Here is an 18,199-nt window from a genome sequence, read left to right on the forward strand (position 1 = left end):
TCTGAAACTGCTACCGCTCGGCAACGTTGGTGTCAATCAGCGAGAGCAGGAAGCTGACAGGGAGAAGTAGGTTAGCGGGAGCTGTGACGCACTCCCTCGCAGTAATAGGAGTAGAGAATGACAAGCTGGCGTCAGTAGCCTAACATGGGTACAACAACACAAGGGAAAAGCACCCCACTTAGCCGTGGAGCCTTGGAGGGAGGAGGAAGATGGGGAAGAAATAGTGCGTGTGTGTGTGTGTGTGTGTGTGTGTGTGTGTGTGTGTGTGTGTGTGTGTGTGTGTGTGTGTGTGTGTGTGTGTATGGGTGTGTGTTTTCTGATGAGTTATGTGCATGCATGAGGGCCCGTATGCATGTGATTCAGCTTCAGTGAAGTAAAGATGACAAGTAGATTGTGCAAGAATATGAATGCTCCCTATTTCCATTCTGTCTGCTATGTATGGAGATATCTTTTTATGGGCCACATTCTGTACACCATCAGTGATATACCTTGAAATGTTATATCAAATTGAGAAATCATTTACAGACATAATAATCAGATAGCAATGTCCTCTCTCATCCAATCCACTATTTGAAAAACCTAAAAAGAACCAAAAATAAGGAATATAATTGAAAAGATTTGTAATTTAACACAATATAAATTAGCATCTTATCTAAAATCTTGATCATATAGATTTCTGGCTTTGCCATTTGAAAACATGCATACTTATACATATGAAGTGTATAAGTATGAAGTCAACAAAGCAACCTCCTATCTTCTTCATTTACAGTGTTGAAATTTGGTGCATGTATTATTCAGGGAATAGTTATAATTAGCATTCAACACATCAGCAGATACAATACATCATGCTACCAGACATATGATCACATGCAACTGCCAAACCACAGCTTCATGAGTAGTTTGTTTGTGAGGCACAAATGGAAATTACAAAAATATAAATCCAAATGTGCTGACATATGCAATGCATGCATTTACTTGACACTGCATGCAAAGGCTTAGTCATGCAACTCTGCTGCACACACACATACTTGCCTGAGGAGGACAGTGGCTTCTGTCAACACAGTTTGTTCATTTGGGACAAAAGAGGCTCCAAAAATAAATATAAAGATAAACATGATTACCTGTTTTGTGAATGTCTCCCCCGACAGTGAACAAAAAACACCAATGGTTTATCTACAATAGATTTTGTTGTCATCTTATTGTGTTAACATTTTTATATTTGTACAGCATATTTACTAGAATGTGAGAAAAGTGCTTTTAAAACAGTCCTTGCCCTTCCTCTCTTGCTTACTTTTACTTATTCATAACTAGTTGGAACAAGTCATCTGACTGTGACTTCTGGGAATGCACCAAATTCAGGGGAACTTGCATGGATGGATTGTCCCCACATGTTTTACAGAGATTCCTAGTGCCCAGAAGATAATGTGTACTGACTTTTGTAATACTTTTAGTATAGAGCCACCAAGAGAGGGAATTCATTATAGGAAGAATTGACTTTACATTATTTATAGTCTTCATACTCACAGTCTTTTAAAAAAAAAAAAAAACATGCGTTGTGTCAAATATATGGATGGTCCTTAGTCTTAAATATCCTTAGTGTTGGCCACGGCCATCGAGCTTTTGATAATTTGACAATTATCTCTCGCATGTGCACTCTGACGAACAAGCGCTCGCTGGACGGCGTGAGGCGAGCGCGTGATGAGATGGATAAGCGATCTCTGGTGTGGTCTGGTTTCATAGTGCTTTGACGGGACCCCTGATGTGCTGATTGGAAACAATTAGCATCGGCAGCGCTAACGTGGTTTTGAGTAATGACGGCGATGAGTGCATTTCTGAAATCACGTTTGTGAGTGTGTGGGTGGGTGAGTCATCATCGTGCAGCCAAGAAGCCCAATCTCTCTCTCTCTCACATGCACACATGCACACACACACACACACACACACACACACACACACACACACACACACACACACACACACACATACATACACTGGTAGCTGTGCCAAGACCTTTTGGCGAAGCTACCAGTGTGTGGTGTGAGTGTGTGGACAGTGATTTTTGGGGTTACTATGAACGAGTTAGTGAGAAGTTGCCGTATCATCTGATGATTCTGCTTTTATCTCACTGCAAATAATTATTATCATAATTGGAAATATTTTGGTGAATTGGATTAGGACAATTTGAACAAATTTTGCTTATGATTTACTAAATGTAACTTTGCAATAAATATATGATGTAAATAGTTTTTCATGCACAACACAGCTTGCCCCATGTTAAGCATACCTGTGAAGAATACAGTTCATTGATTTGGACATGAAATGGACATAAAGTTTCAATGCAATATTTTACATTTTACCCACTAGATTAAAAAAGGTTGGATGAGGTGATGATATATCAGATTAGACACATTTAATGGTCTTTGGTGTCTGTCGTTGTTTTTAATTTAATTATACACGTTATACAGTAGTTCATCTTTTTTATGTATTTATAAGATAATTATTTCTTTATTGTTTGTTCCTAATTTGATTTGCGACCATCACTCTGTTTGTTACGTCCCTTTCCTCTGTCTCTTTAGTCTGCTCCAGCTGGGATCTAGTAAGAACAGTTGCTGGCCAGTAGGGGTTTTGCTCTGGCTTGCTGCGTTATTCAGGACTGCAGCGTCTGAGTCGTGACAAACACAGAGCATGCGCGTGAGTGTGCGTTAATGTGTTGGAGTGAATGCGTAAATCCACACTTGCATATATTGATCCAGGTAGATTATATTACATTTATTTAGTTCAGCTCAGAATCACAAATTCAGCCTTACAATCTGGACACTGCGGGATCCTTTGTCCCGGAAACCCTCACGTCGGCACAGGAATAACTCCCCTAAAGAAAACATTAACGGGGAGAAAAAGAGGCAGAGCGGTGGAGGAATGAACAACGTAAAAGATTTACAATACATTCAGTGCACATGACAGAAATACTGAAGCACCATAATAATTTAAAATACAAATAATAACAGTGGACGTACTAGAATAAGAATTATAACAAAGGTGTCAGCAATAGTGATGTGACTACTGATAATAATGTGTAGCAGGGATTGTTGCAGCGGATGTCAGGAGCAACCACCCTTTCAGATTTAACCCCCATCCACGGAAACCTGAGCGCTTCTTTCCGGGGAAGACGTAGAGTCTTTAGTATAAGTGTATGCTGACAATAATAGCAATGTGATTAGTAATAATCATTTTAGTAGCAATCGTTGACAGCGGCTCCTAAAAACAGTGTTGTGTTATGTGTTTTTTTGTTATAATGATTCGTTAGATATTGATGAACTGCTACATGCCATTCAGCAGTCGTGATTAGCATACAGTACATCATCAATGAATACTACATATTGTAGTAACAATAGATTACAGTGGTTTTTTTTTTTTTTTGTTACATTCTTCTTTAATTGGGAGAGCTTGGTGAATAATGTCTCTCAACAACAGAGCTGTAATTAGTAACAGATTGTAGTTGTTGACCAAGTTTGGAACGCATGTGAAATACGCAAAGGTCCGGCTTCTCCAGCAATGTAAGTGTTTGCATGAGAAGAAGAACCATCCTTACTTTGGTTTTAACCTATGCTCATATGAACTATGCATGAATGTGCATGAGTGCATTTAGGAGCAGTCTTCTTAAGAATGAATGATGGAGCTGTGAAGGATTATACGGCTCAGAGGAGCATTAAGCCGCTGTGATTTCCCAGACTCTTATAGATTTGACATGCCATGTGTATTTGAGCTGTAATGGAGGCCTTCGAGCAACAAAAGAGCACCGAGGAGGATTCAAGTAGATGATAGAAGCTGAAATGTGTGTGTTGTTTGTCATGGACAGAAAAGGAACTCATTTGAGCTTCCAAAGTATGATTTCTGCCGTCATGCAGCACTGCGACTGCTTCATTACTTCAATATGGAACCATCTGAATCTTAAGTAAACATCATTAACAAAATAGAAAAGAGGTTCTGATTATTTTACGTGATGGTAGTTCAGTGGGATTCAGCGTTACGGTGCAAACAACCTCCATCCCGTCCCCTGGGGCTCACATATAACATGAATCCACTGTATTAGGCAGATTATCTCATCTGCCATTCAAAATGCAAAGTCATCCCCAGTGGATGACAGTCGGGTCAACTCGCTTCGTGCCATTTCAACATCAGCCTACAAACTATGACAGCTTGTGCGGTTACATACGCGACACACGCTCGCAGACACACACGGGCGTGCACAGTGGACTTTTGCCCCCAACGGTTATTAAAATGATCATTATTATGAAGGAATTATGAACAAGACACATTCTGTATATTTACCTTATTTAATTAATAGAAGATTCTATAGAGCCAAAGCTATGTTTACACAAAGTGAATTCAACGTTAAGCTCTTGACTGTAAATGGCCTTAATGTTGTAAAGACTTCATGTTTAACAGTGCTTGTTGTATTTTAATGAAAAGAGTAGTCTTTATTTTATCTGGTTGGAATTACAAAATCAATTTCTACTCAAAAAACAGCGAGTTCAGTCTTTCTGGAGAATCTGAAAATCAGCACTTAAGCACGATAAGGAGCCGTCAATTATATTTTTCTGACAACGTAGCTGTGGCATAACCAGTCATTTGTCATTTTTTCCATAAACACTTTAAAATGTTGTGATTTATTGTGGATATTACCTCATACCAGCAGTGCCTTTTTTTCCAACTTAAAAGGAACCATAATGTCCGGATTCATTGTTCATTCACTGGTTTTTGAATACTGTATGTGTTAAACATTACATAACCAGAATAGTTACTTTGACCAAGTTGTTTCGTTTCTTGAATTTTAAATCTATAGCGATACAACTTAAACTGTGCTGCAAGCCGGTGATTATTGTGTCAGCCTTTGTTCTTAGTTGTGGAGGCTGGCAAGGGATCAAAATATAAGTGCTGTGAAGCTCCACAGGAGAACGTTTTTAAATACCCCCCCTCCCACGAATGTATAGTTCTTAACTGTGGGGGATGAAGCACTATTCAAGCTGAGAAACCATATCTAAGGAAGCTATTAGCCTGAGCTGTGAAGTACAGCATGATGACAAGTGTCAAGCCCCCTGCACCTGACATCATTTATCAAAATGAAAATGCATAAAGATCATGTTTTTCTAACACAGCAATGGTTAAATTTGAATTTAATATCCGATGGACTATTTCTGGCTCTTCTTCATCCCCACCCGGTGACAGTAACATGACATTCAGGTGGAAAGCGAACACACCCCATGAATTCTTCATTGTCTTGAACTTTACAAATTTCAGCAATAGTCCAAACAGTCGCATCTTGCTGCCATATCGGGTTACCGGTTGCCTGTTGCAGCTTTAAATGAACCCTCTTATACTCTGTGTGTGTAGTGCACAGATGGGTCTGGGATGAGCATATTTTACTCCAGCTATGCACAAATCGCAGAAACAGGAGAAAACTCCTGAGAAGCCCCTTTGATGGTTTGACTGAAATTGAATGACAGTTTCCTCTCATTGAACCAAAGATGGAAGGTGATTGTAGTAAGGCGGGCAGATAGATGGTGGCGGGGAGCCGTATGTGGATCAGCCCTCCGGCGGTAGGAGTGACTAGTTCTTTTCTTTTCTTCATCAGCAGCGCCCGCTCCTTTTTTATTTTTAGACGGGTTGACAGAGAGGGGGGTGAAGGGAGGAGTAGCTAAAGGAGAGAGACGTGTGCATAGATACAGCGGTGCTGCCTTGTGTCACGGAGTGGAAAGGTCTCTGGAAGTAGTTTCTATTCGTATGCTGGTAGCTCCACATTATGTGCCAGCCAGAATGGGACTTCAAGCGAGCTCTGAGCAGATCCCAGGTCAGTGCAGGCCTGAGGAAAAGGAGGCAGGAATGCTGCGTTTGTGTTTGGCATCATTTTTCCCAGCTTTGTGTTGATTTAATTGTTAATTGCTGAATGCCTTAATAAAGCCCCTTTCAGTCTCTCCTGTGGTTTATGTCGGTAGATCCTTCTACTTTTGTCTGATTATTTGCCTGTCCTCTGCCAACACCTGTTTAAGTTAAGGAATTAAGTAGCTTTGTTTTCTGAAGTAGCTGTTAAGTGTTTATTATACTTTATTATTATTTAAATCTTGAATTTTATCTGGGTTTTCATTGGAATTGGCTGAAAGCCTGGCCAGTGTTCCTCGCGCATCGGTATCAAGTCTCTCTGGTGGGGAAAAAATATAGAACAACGTTTTCATGCAAATCTGAATATGTTCAACACTGGTTTATAATGAGGAAAGTATCCGGCACTTTTTGCTTGGCTTAATGTTTGACACTCTTCACGTTGCATTATTTATACTCCATGGCTCTTTCTAGCAGTTTTATTTAGTGTTTTACTAGCTTGACATAAACTTTTACAAAGCATGGTTAAGAAAGATATTCCGAAAAGTCCAAGTTCATTCATAACATTTAGGATAAGAAGTGACCATTGGCTACTTTTCAACGTGTACACATATGGATGATTTTACTTTTTACTTCAAGGCTCAAACCAGCATGTTCTTACAGACAAACAAACTTTTGGTAAACCTTAAGCCATGCCCCCCAACAATAGATTATACTGGTTTAGACTTAATATTTAAACATTCCATCATTTTGCTCATACTGGACGTGCATCTGCTGTTTAAGCGAACAACAAAACTACCGCCTTAACAGACTTTTTATGAATCAATTTGCAACAGCGTCCCGATGCAGGAAGCTCTGCTCCGATAATGCACCTTACTTGCTGCTCGGCTTTTATGCATCTGCTATCTCGCGAAACACTTGACAAGTGGTGGGCGTAGTACAACTGTGACCAACCGAGCCCCAAACCCGGGATTTTATGGTCCACACTCGAGTCACTTTGATCTTTGTCCCGTTGTATCCTAGCAACCAGGTATTTTCAATACAACTGATTTAGGTGTAATGCAGGTCTTCTCTCCCCTGAACCACCAGTGAACCTTTTCAATTGGCAGATGCAGGTGCAGGGGCGGGTGAGAGGACGGAGGGAGGTCCATGAAGAAGACGAGGGGAGAGGAGAGGGCGAGGAAGTGTCTGTGGACCATGGTTATTGAAACGTCCGTTGCTTTGGATTGAGATTCTTAAAACGTTTACGAGTGAACAAGGGTTAAAGGATGGAAAGAGAGGATATCTATAGGAATCGAGATCGGGATTTACCGGTGGGTTTAACACATATGATGCAGAGAAAACACTCGGCCAGTGTCATGGGACGCCATCAGGACAATACACACCTCCCCAAACAGGTACAGCATTGGTTAAACTGGAGTCCCTCTTAGTTTGGGTGTATGGGCTTTGTCTGTGCAGGAAAAAGCCATTTAATCAGTGATGATGAGATTGTTTAAATGGGACAACTTGAAGCAACGTCTAAATGAAGCTTCCTGAGTTTTTAGGTCATCCACTCACTGGTGTTCGTTGGCAGGAGGGTGAAGGTACTGATGAGACATTCACTGTCACTCTGTTGTCCTGTTCTGCTGGATGTGTTTTCTCACATTTACACAATGGTTTGCATAGTTTCATTGTATTCCACCTAACCTTGACTTAGGCATATTTCGCTGGCTACTTTCAGCCCTAATATCAAAGCAGTGTGAAAACGTTCTCTTTATTTAATCGTTTTGTTCTCTACGGTTGGTGTAGTAGAACTGAAACAACGGGCAGCTCCCCACTGTGGTGCTGTGTTTAGAGTTGTTGTGGATTACTTTGTGGAGGAGTCTTCCTCCTTTTCACTTGACTACATGGCCTGCTCGGGGACTCGGATCCTCTCTCTCTCTCTCTGTCTCTGTTTTAACCATCTGCCTTCATGGCTGTTCTGCCTACACACCTCCTAACTGTTTCTCAGTCGAGCGCTGTAGTACGAGGGTAGAAACTAAAAAGAATTGTGATAAAAGGGGGAAAAGGCATAAATGAAATAAGGGAGAGGGGATATAACAAATAGGATAATAGTAATTGCAAGAGTAAAAGTGTACATCCCCGTTGGAAGAACAGACAAGTATATGCGGACTTCCTTATGTGAGTTTCTTGTGCTAGTTGCCTTTTAAATCCTCAAAGTGAAGGTCATTTAATAGAGAAAACAACATTATAGAGGGGCTAGCCTGTGAAGAATCATTTTGTTCAGTGCTATTTTCTGGAAATGTTGGATAAAATGTCTTTGTTAAGGGGTTATGACCCATCTTTCTGTGCACAGCATGTCCTGTAATACTCTGAAAGCCTGACAGTCCTGAGGGGCAATTCTGGTACACACGTGTGTGTGTGTGTGTGTGAGTGTGTGCGTGTGAGTGTGTGTACACTCATCTGTTCCCACTGTTGATTTACTCATTGACCATCGCTCCGCCTGCTGTCTCCTGTGGGCCTTTACGCTGGAAGGAATCGATAACCTTCTTCCTCGCCAGGCCCCCCCACCGCGTCTCTACCAGCACGCCGCTCTGTGACGCTCAAATACTTATGCATGTTGCACTGAAAGAGCTTGCAAATGCACACATGCATCCTGGCCTTTTTTTGAAATGCTTGAATATCCCACATCAAATAGATTAATGTGACCTTAAAACAGCTAAAACACACACACACACACACACTACTCTATCTCACTCTCTGCCTGGCATTAGCTGACCAGAGACCATTACTGCCAGGTAGTAGGTAAATGTCACAATAGCAGGATGTCATAAAGCTCTGGAGTGGTCTAATGGGTTTTGTTCAGGTTGAGGTGACACACGCACACTCGCACATGCAGACACGCACTCTTCCTGGAAACGCATCTTCCTGCGTGCTTGATGCATTTACTGATCACATCACGGAGCTGGGACTTGTTTAAAGAGCTTGTGCAATCTGTCTGAGAATCATCTGTCACTTTGTTTGAACAACAGAGGCGGGGTTCTTTTGTTATTTTAAGTATAGATTTACGTTTTCCCCTTTATTCCACCTTTTTACATTTCAGAGGAAGTGCAGAAACAGATACATGTACAGAAAAGTGACTTTGTGTATGCGGAGAGAAATAATAAGTAAAAAAAAGGCAAAGATACAAGCTGGAAGCCAAAAGCCGGGGTTGCTGCTGGATGCCAAGCCGAGTAGCCTCGGGAAACGGGCAGATGGGAGAGGGAAGGCTTATGGATGGAGGGATCACGTGAGCGAATTTGCTTCATGCGTTGGCACAGCGAGGGAGAGAAGGATGCGGGAAGAGAGCTGGATGGGAGGATAAGAAAACATGACGGCTAGTTTGAATGTCCTTATAGGCCCATCTTAGCAATGGTACGTTGTTCCATGACCTCTTTTATTTAAGGCATTTTATTTGGGGTTGTTGTCGGCTTTCCTCAGGATGTGAAGAGGAAAGACGGTTACATTAGGGGGGACATTTACCGTACATCATCCAAATACTGGTCTAACTTTAAAGGCATGAAAGCATCCCGGTTGTTATATACGGCTCCATTAGGAGCATTAAAAAATAAGAAATATTTAAAATGACCTCTGAAAAGGATTGAAAATATTTTCTGTGTTTGTAAAAATATTTGTAATGTTTTGTCTCTTGTTTCGACGATCAATATCCACCACTAATGTTCTTCCTCTAATGAAGAAAATACGTTTTTAGCTTTCTGTTCCAGTCACTGTCATTCATTCCCTAGATTTTGTAATCATTCACAAAGCTTCATGACTGTGACTTGGATAGTCAACATCACAGGCGTAAGTGGGAGAAATACTGCTTCAAAAAATGTGCAGAATAACTGTGTGATCAGCTATGAGTCTAACAGTACTGTTTTATAACACAGTTCATCCAGAGTTCAGTGAGGCTCCAGAGCTGCAAACAAAGTTCCCTCACCTCCAACTCTCTGTGCGGTGCATAGTCCCCGTTGCAGCTGTCTGTGTTACCAAATGGTGTGGTTTTTTTGTTTTTCTACTAATTCCGCAGAATCTATGAATCTATTTCTGTTTTGGGAGGGTGAAATTTGTATTTCTGATCCTCCAAAGCTACTTAATGAGTTGCGTATCACCACACCTCAAATCAGAAGCTAGTTAGTATATATTTTTATCCAACCGTACTCCATTTTTTGAGTTTGGTCCCTTTGTGACTTGAAAACACAATGTGACTCATTGCTCCGTTAGACCGTTAGATTCCATAAAATATCAACCAACCAATTTCAATCAAGTTTTGGATGCATTCACATGAGTTAACTTTGCTCATTACAAATTCTGAATACAAATGAATACAAATTTTGCATTCATGCACGTACTGTACAGGTATATTCACATTTGTACGAGTCGATACAAACGTTTCAGTGTCTGGTAATTTATTATAAGCTAATGAGCAGCTTATTAGCAAACGGTGACCTGTATATGGTCGACTTTTCACATAGATGAGCTTTCAATACGATGAATCAGTGACGGCCAGATGTAAGCAGTTATTCTTTAAAGGATCAACACACACACTGTGTCCTGTTCCTCGTGATGCTGGTGTGTTTGTTGGACCCGATGACCCAGTGAGCAAAGCATGTGTCCTTGACCAGAAAGCAGCAGAACATCTAAAGCGTGCTTGACCATAGAGTTGCAGTGTTTGTTGCTGTGTGTTCCTCTGGGTTGTTGAGGTGCAGCGTACTTCCTGACTCTATGCAGACCGTTTTGGTGAATCCCAGCAGTATGAGATAAAACCAGTTAAATATCCAGCACTGACATTTACATTCCACGGTATTAGAACAAATTAATTAGAACAAATAAATTAATATCTTAGATAGGCTTAGAGAATACATAATAACCACTGGCAATCCATTTGGTTTAAAAAGAAACATAGCACAGACTTATGTATTAATGCCTGAAGGAAAGCTTTAATGTCTCCAAGCAATGGCTCACGCTCACTGTGCAGCGTACGATCCAAGGAGGATCCCAAGTGTTCCTTCGCTTCTTGTGGAAGGCCAGGAACTAAGCGTGGTACATACAGCGAGATGTATCTGGGTCACATCAGGGATGATCTAAGCGATGATGACGATGCGCAGCTCCAGTGTAGCAAACTGTATGCAGAAGCCAATATGCTGGCAGGTACATTTTGTGTGTGTGCGGATGATGTGACGACAGCTCTCTTTAGAGCCTACTGTACTCCGCGCTATACGGCATCACCACTGGTGGTGCAGGCGGAGCGAGGAAACAATGAAACAGATTCCGGTGGTTGATGATGATGCTTTTAGAATCTGGCTGAAGCTCCCAAGATGGTTGAGGGCAGGTTACTTGTATATGTTTGTGCCTCTTAATGTTCCTGCCTTTCATGCTGTGTTGAATCATTTTATTTCCAAATTCAACCGGTTTAATGGATTGATTAAATGATTCACAAAATGTAATTGTAAAGATCCAACACACAGTGGTTCTTTGTATTCTTCTCTTTTTGGAAACATTGGAACAAATGACTGTATGTCTTTTCTCGTATTTCGTTTTGTTGTTTGTACTCATGTGTCAGAAAATGACGTTGAATTACTTTATTGCATTTTAAGACTTGAGCTAGCCCACACCATGATCTCATGGTTTGTTCCTCCTCGGGCCGCAGAACAACGTTTCATTTACAATAAAGACGGATTATTCTCTCTCTGCGAAGATAAAGAAGCTGCGATGTTTGTTCACCGCATCATCAGAGGACACGGACAAAGGATGGTCATCTCATCCTCGTCCTCTCTTCTCCTCCACAGCCGTCGAGCACGAGCGTGGTGGTGGACATCGCGGTGATGGGCGAGGCCCGCGGCCTCATCTCCGACCTGCTGGCAGACCCCTCGCTGCCCCCCAACACCTGCAGCTCTCTGAAGGCCGTCAGCAACCTCCTCGGCACCCAGATCAGCCTGCAGCCCCTCCACCGGCTCCGCATTCCTGCAGACACGCACACCTGCTCTGACTCTGAGGAGGGGCCCGAAAGAGCAGAGAGGCTGGCCATTCCAAAGGTAAATACTTACAAATGCGTTTTTATTTACATGAAAAGCCATGTTCAAACCCAATTTAGAATTTTGCTGACATAAGGGTTTAAACTTGATTTGATTGTTTACCGCTAACAGGAAGCACTGACTGTCCTCCCAGAAGGACTAAATGCCTCAAGACTGATCATAGGAATTATGTGGTCTGTTGCATAATGCTGATTAATACAGATTGGAAAATCAACCTGAAGGTCAGGACCTCTGCAATGATCCTCAATTAACTCTGAGGCATCCAAAGATTTTTTCTTCTCGTTATGCAATAACAAACACGCTGTCATGTCGCCTTTACATTGCTGATAGAAAGGTTTTCCAAGAGGTAGAAATGAGCTGCTTACAATTCATCACAATTAAGATATTACTTCATTTGAAAAGGGTACTTTTCAAAATCCATGCAAAAAATCCATTCAGCGCAACCAGAGAATTTGTCTTTTTTTATTTATGCATTCTCCATCCTTGTGGAAACCATGCGTCTACATTACATAGAGGACGTTCTATAGGACGTTCTGTTGAAATGCAGGGATCTCATGGTTGTAGCCGCTACAGAGCAGAAAAGAAGCGCGAGCTGCAGAGGTCTGGTATGCTCATATCTTTAACTCAACACCCCCGGACTCTTCTGTTGTTGAAACCCTTGATCAGATTTCATGCAGCTCCCGCTGGAGCTGCAAAAGCATCCATTTTTCTATATTTAGTAGTACTTCTAATGACTTGCAATCAGCCCTTGATGTGTAATATCGTTGGAGTTTCCCTTTAGGCAACAATTACGTTTACCACAATAAAATGCAACAAACAAAAATATATTTAAATATGTGAAACCAGAGGAAAGAGCCAGTTGTATCTAAGTTACGTTTTGTTGTATGCAGCAGAACCTCTTCTTGCAGACACCACCTCCATTTCCTCCGTCACTGCTGATGTAGTGTGGGCCTCTGAATGTAGCTAACAACGAGCCGCTGCCTTCCAGAGGGCTTTTTAATGTTTTACAAGGCCAGTGCTTCAAAATGTGTCTGTTCACTTAAGGCTGCAAGGAAACTAAATAAAGCGTGTGAAGCAATGCAGGATAGCCCACCACGTAAGTGACAAGCAGCCTTAACAGCGCCTGGCTGCACTCAAATGCTCAAACCCTCGTAGCCAAACGCAATGTGTCATTTAAGCTCTTTGCAGATTTGTGAGTTTGCATAAAGCAACTGTTAGATTTGGTGATTCGGTTCGCTGTGTCATGCTAATAGAAGGCTTTGATTAGCTTTTTTTAACTACAGGAGGGAAGTGTACCACAGAGCGCTATGCAGTCATCAGTCATGTGTGTGTGTGTGTGTGTGTGTGTGTGTGTGTGTGTGTGTGTGTGTGTGTGTGTGTGTGTGTGTGTGTGTGTGTGTGTTTGGGTGCGTGGGTGTGATTTATCGTCACCACGGGGGAAACAAACACCACTTTTCTACTTTCCGTTCTGTCATCCACAAAAAAACTGAACTTTTTTCCAGGATAATAAAACTTGTTGTTGTACCTGATGCTAAACTCTCTACTAGACCAAATATTGAATCAAGGAATATTTGTGAGGAAAGGTATTGGCTTTTTCCTTCCTGTTGTATTTAGTCTCTCGCTGACATTTTTTCAAGCAAATGTTACCTCTCTCTGTCAACCTTGCCTGTCATTCTCAAATAAATCTGGTTTAGAAGATGAAATAACAGCATTGCGGCATAAATTGTATACATATATACAATAGCAGTCACATTTACAATATACACACAGACAAGGCATTTTTGTTGCAGTTTCGAAAAAGCGTGCAAACATTACTTGGTTTCAATTGCAAACCTGTTTGTTTGTCGTTATTACAGCGTATAAGACGGAGTCTGCCCCCGGGATTGCTGAGGAGAATCTCGTCAACCTGGACCACGACCACCTCGGCTACGGGTCTGCCCACCTTAGAGCCGGGCCCTGTACGCCGAGACCGCTCAGCCAGCATCAAACACACTGGCGACAGGTAAGGCTTCCGCTCACGCTCACGCACGACAATCAACTAGGACCACGGTAGTTTTTAACTGTGACAGTGATGGGTTCTTTTTTTTTTTTAACGCTATTCATCAGTGAGTCATGGAACAACTCAGTGATGATGACCATCTCAAAGAGTCGCTCCATGTCTGCTTCCTGCGCTGTCTCCGTCACGTCCAACCACCTCCACGGCAAACCACCGGGAAGACCAGGTGTGTGTGTGTGTGTGTGTGTGCGCTGAGACAACAAGTGGAGTACGTTGAGTAAACTGAAATCAGCGTCCGTAACGCTGTCTTTTGTCAGGTTTCCCCTCCTCCAACGAGTCCCCGCTGGGCTCCCCGTGCCCGTCTCCCCCTGTGCAGGGCACGCCGGTCTCAAGCCCCACCGTCACGACGTGTTCGGTGCAGCTCCCGGAGCCGCCCGGGCCTCTGGCCGAGCGAAGCCCGGACCCTGTGGCCCACAAGAGCCACCACAAGGCTTTGACTCACAGTCAGAGCGCCCCGAGCTCCACCACCCCTTACTGGCGGCCTCCGTCACTCTGCGGCAGGTAACACAGATCCCGATCGCACACAGTGGAGTAGAGCAGGGACATTTTTTTTTGTTGTAGATTTTGTAGGATTGAAAACGGGTGCGTGTTTCTTTGCTCTCTTTCGACCAGCTGTGGAAGGCCATTCAACCACCGGCTAAATCGCAGGGCGGAATCAGCCGACAAAGGGGACAGAATACCCCATCCAGGTAAACGGCTGACAGCTGCAGGCCGCGGTAGCAGCCACCACGAGTGCGATCTACGAGTTAAAAACGTCTAACATGCGTGATGTCTCCTCAGATGAGCGCGCCGTCGCTTCCTCGGACTATGACAGCACCTACGACAGCACCTACGAGACCAACCACAGTGACAGCAGCGACTTTGCGCAGAACGAAGAGGAGGGAGAGGGAGGCAAGAAGCTGCCTGAAGCGAGGGAAGCTCGCAGCGAGTATCTGGCGGAGGGCATCGTCCTTCACCCGCTCCTGCCCTCCCCGGAGGAAGCCAGCGAGAGGATTCATCTGGTAACGGGAAAAAGTCAAGTCTAGTCACGTGTATCTATGTGTGGAATCAAACAACGATCAAAGCACGTTGTTGAGCGTCATACTCTGGTGACATAAACAGGTTTTTTTTCCTTTCTGACCTCCCCCCCACCCTCCCTTCCTCCCTCACTCCCTTTTACCTGGTAGGAAAAACCGATCTTGGCAGCGGAGCCTGTAACACTGCCAGAGCTGGAGCCTCTGTTGAGTCAACTCAACAACTGGAACTTTCCGATATTCAGTTTAGTGGAGAAGACTCAAGGCTGCATCCTCAGTCAGGTAAAGAGGGATTAGTGGGAAAATGTCGACAAACCCAGATGACATTTATATAACGAAAACACATACAGATAGTAGACCGTTCTATCAGAAAACATGTGCTGGGGAATGGGAGCTGCCTTGACAAAGCTTAACATCTGAACCTGTACAAAAAAAGATAAGAGCTAATGTGTTTTCCTCATGTTAACATCCCAGGTTTCCTATAAGCTCTTTGAAGACACAGGTCTATTCGAGACGTTCAGAATTCCTGTGCAAGAGTTCATGAACTACTTCCATGCTTTGGAAAACGGATACAGGGTCATTCCTTGTGAGTAGAAGATCTCCACTTTCTCCAATTCTTCAAGTAAAATATTGATACCCAGCATTACCTTCATCGGCCACAAGGGGGATGCATTGCGTCGTCACAGTAATAAAACAAAAGGCACACTTTTTGCTTTTAGTAATTAGTCAAATCTGCCCACTTTTATAGAAATGTCTGAACTGCTCTCTTTCAGCAAATGAAATAGTATTACAAAAAGTAATATTAACTTACAATACGATACTGATACTTACGATCAGGATGCCTAATAGTGAGCAGCATACCAAATACCATAATGGTTCAACATGATACATTACATTACAGGCAGAAGCCCCTTGTTTTTGCTTTGCCACATTCTCTCTCTGCAAGGGGCTTCATTTGTTGTTGTTTTTTTTATAGATATAAAATTTAAATTAAATAATGTTTAAAACCACTGCAGCTGTCTCTTGATCACAGTGGTTTTACCGCCCTCCACTGGTGTGAACTGGCATTTTATTTGACTCTCCCCAGATCACAACCGGACCCACGCCACTGACGTGCTACATGCTGTTTGGTACCTCACCACTCAGCCCGTACCAGGCCTGCCCAGCGCTCTGACGGAGAATGGGATGAACTCAGGTGATTATGATGGATTGATTGATTGATTGATTGATTGACTGGTCATTCGATCCCTACCTTCACATTTACATACCATGTTTCCCCCTCAGTGACTGAGGAAAGTGCTGTGTGTTTTTTTGTGTTTATTTTTCAGTAGACTCAGAGAATGGCATTAACGCCGGTGCCACGTGCTTCCTTGTGTCCAAGATGAACTCTGTGCTGGAAGACGGCTACGGCTCGCTGGCCGGCCTTATCCCCGGCCTGGAGCTCATGGCCCTGTACGTAGCTGCCGCCATGCACGATTATGACCATCCTGGAAGAACCAACGCCTTTCTAGTAGCTACTAGTGCACCACAGGTAAATCAGTACAGCAGCATGAATATTACATATATATATGTAATAAAATGACCAACACCAGACGATAGCAGCTTACATCTTGAATGCCGAGAGTGTTGGTTTCATTTTCTCCTCTGACCTCCCGTCGTAGGCTCTTCTGTACAATGATCGTTCAGTCTTGGAAAACCATCATGCAGCTTCGGCGTGGAACCTCTTCATGTCTCGACCTGAGTATAACTTCCTGGCTAACCTTGAACACGTGGAGTTCAAGCGCTTCCGCTTCCTAGTCATTGAAGCTATTCTGGCCACGGACCTCAAAAAGCACTTTGACTTCCTTGCAGAGTTTAATGCAAAGGTAAGATAAGATATCTATAATTAAACGTAGAACAAAAAAGTTACAGTCCAAAATATATCAATGATTGTCTATTCTCAGCTTTGATTGATCAATTTGTTCTGTTCCTGTAATAAAAAATTGGTCTTTTAGTCCAGAACTCAAGCTGACAACCGCTAAGTGGGGAACTCTTAACAATCCAGAGCTGTGTTTTCCATCTTCACATAAAGCTTCCTTTGCACATCCCCCAGGTGGGTGACGAAGGGGTGTCTGGTATTGACTGGACCAACGAAAATGACCGATTGCTGGTGTGCCAGATGTGCATCAAGCTGGCTGACGTCAATGGGCCGCTGAAGTGCAAGGAGCTGCACCTGCAGTGGACGGAGGGGATCGTAAACGAGTTCTACGAACAAGTATGCGGCTCGTCTCCCTCAAAATCTCCCTTTTAAAGTTATTAGCATTTAGACGCCTTAGACGTGTCCCTTAGAGGCGGAGCATCAATTGCTGCTTGCAGGCTGTCGGATGGTCGCCAAGGAAGGCAACGAGCACAAGCCAAGAAGCAGGCTGTATGGAGGATACGTTGTGAGGACTGTGACCGTTGTTTGGCCCCCTCGAGAAAAAGCGTGTCTGTAGGACCACATTTTTGCCAAGACACTATGTGTGTGTGTGTGTGTGTGTGTGAGAGTTGGTGCGTAAAAAAATGTACTATTTACCTGAGCTTAACAGACCGACAGACATTGTTTTAATGCATTTATCAGGTCAGCTGTGGGTAAAACCCCCATGTTCTCTTATTTATTTTCTACACATTTAAGACGGTTTGCAAAGTCTGAAATTAAATATCCTGTATTCCTAAAAACGGAATGTTAAGTTGATTGAAGAGACTGCAGGATTATTTTCTAGTCAATAGCTTTTGTCATCTTGGCGCTATAAAAATATAGGACAGTAGAACTTCTTTTCATTCTCTCAATGTCTCATCATTCAAAAATATAATGTTCCATTTTCCATCACTTTTACAATTTCTCTGGTTCTCGCACATTTGCTTTTGTTTTCACTCCTCCCAGGGTGACGAAGAAGCAACCCTGGGCCTTCCCATCAGCCCGTTCATGGACCGCTCCGCTCCGCAGCTCGCTAAACTACAGGAGTCGTTCATTGCTCACATAGTGGGACCTCTGTGCTCGTCCTATGACTCCGCCGCGCTCATGCCGGGATGCTGCGTCGACCTGCCTGAGGGGGAGTCGGATCCAGAAGAAGAGAAAGACGAGGAGAAAGAGGAACGCGATACAGAACAGGACGGTATGACGGATGAGGAAGCATCAACGAGTTCTAACACCTCCCGTAAGACGACCTCTTAATAATGAATGT

General features: G+C 43.0%; 1 protein-coding gene across 2 annotated transcripts in view; it reads left to right on the top strand.

Moving 5' to 3' along the window:
- Positions 1 to 18,199, top strand: part of LOC120821767 (cGMP-inhibited 3',5'-cyclic phosphodiesterase 3A) — a 34,560-nt gene that overhangs the window by 12,816 nt on the left and 3,545 nt on the right. Inside the window, exons 2-14 of one of the 2 annotated variants that reach the window (XM_040180765.2) lie at positions 11,682 to 11,927; positions 13,784 to 13,929; positions 14,034 to 14,149; positions 14,241 to 14,484; positions 14,596 to 14,672; positions 14,764 to 14,984; positions 15,150 to 15,278; positions 15,471 to 15,582; positions 16,084 to 16,191; positions 16,325 to 16,527; positions 16,658 to 16,861; positions 17,089 to 17,250; positions 17,899 to 18,172. In XM_040180765.2, coding sequence (XP_040036699.2) covers positions 11,682 to 11,927; positions 13,784 to 13,929; positions 14,034 to 14,149; positions 14,241 to 14,484; positions 14,596 to 14,672; positions 14,764 to 14,984; positions 15,150 to 15,278; positions 15,471 to 15,582; positions 16,084 to 16,191; positions 16,325 to 16,527; positions 16,658 to 16,861; positions 17,089 to 17,250; positions 17,899 to 18,172 — 2,242 coding nt within the window. The remainder of the gene's footprint in view (positions 1 to 11,681; positions 11,928 to 13,783; positions 13,930 to 14,033; positions 14,150 to 14,240; positions 14,485 to 14,595; positions 14,673 to 14,763; positions 14,985 to 15,149; positions 15,279 to 15,470; positions 15,583 to 16,083; positions 16,192 to 16,324; positions 16,528 to 16,657; positions 16,862 to 17,088; positions 17,251 to 17,898; positions 18,173 to 18,199) is intronic. The other variant, XM_040180774.2, reaches the window with a different exon arrangement.

Source organism: Gasterosteus aculeatus, chromosome 1, assembly GCF_964276395.1.
Source record: "Gasterosteus aculeatus chromosome 1, fGasAcu3.hap1.1, whole genome shotgun sequence".
Lineage (NCBI taxonomy): Eukaryota > Metazoa > Chordata > Actinopteri > Perciformes > Gasterosteidae > Gasterosteus > Gasterosteus aculeatus.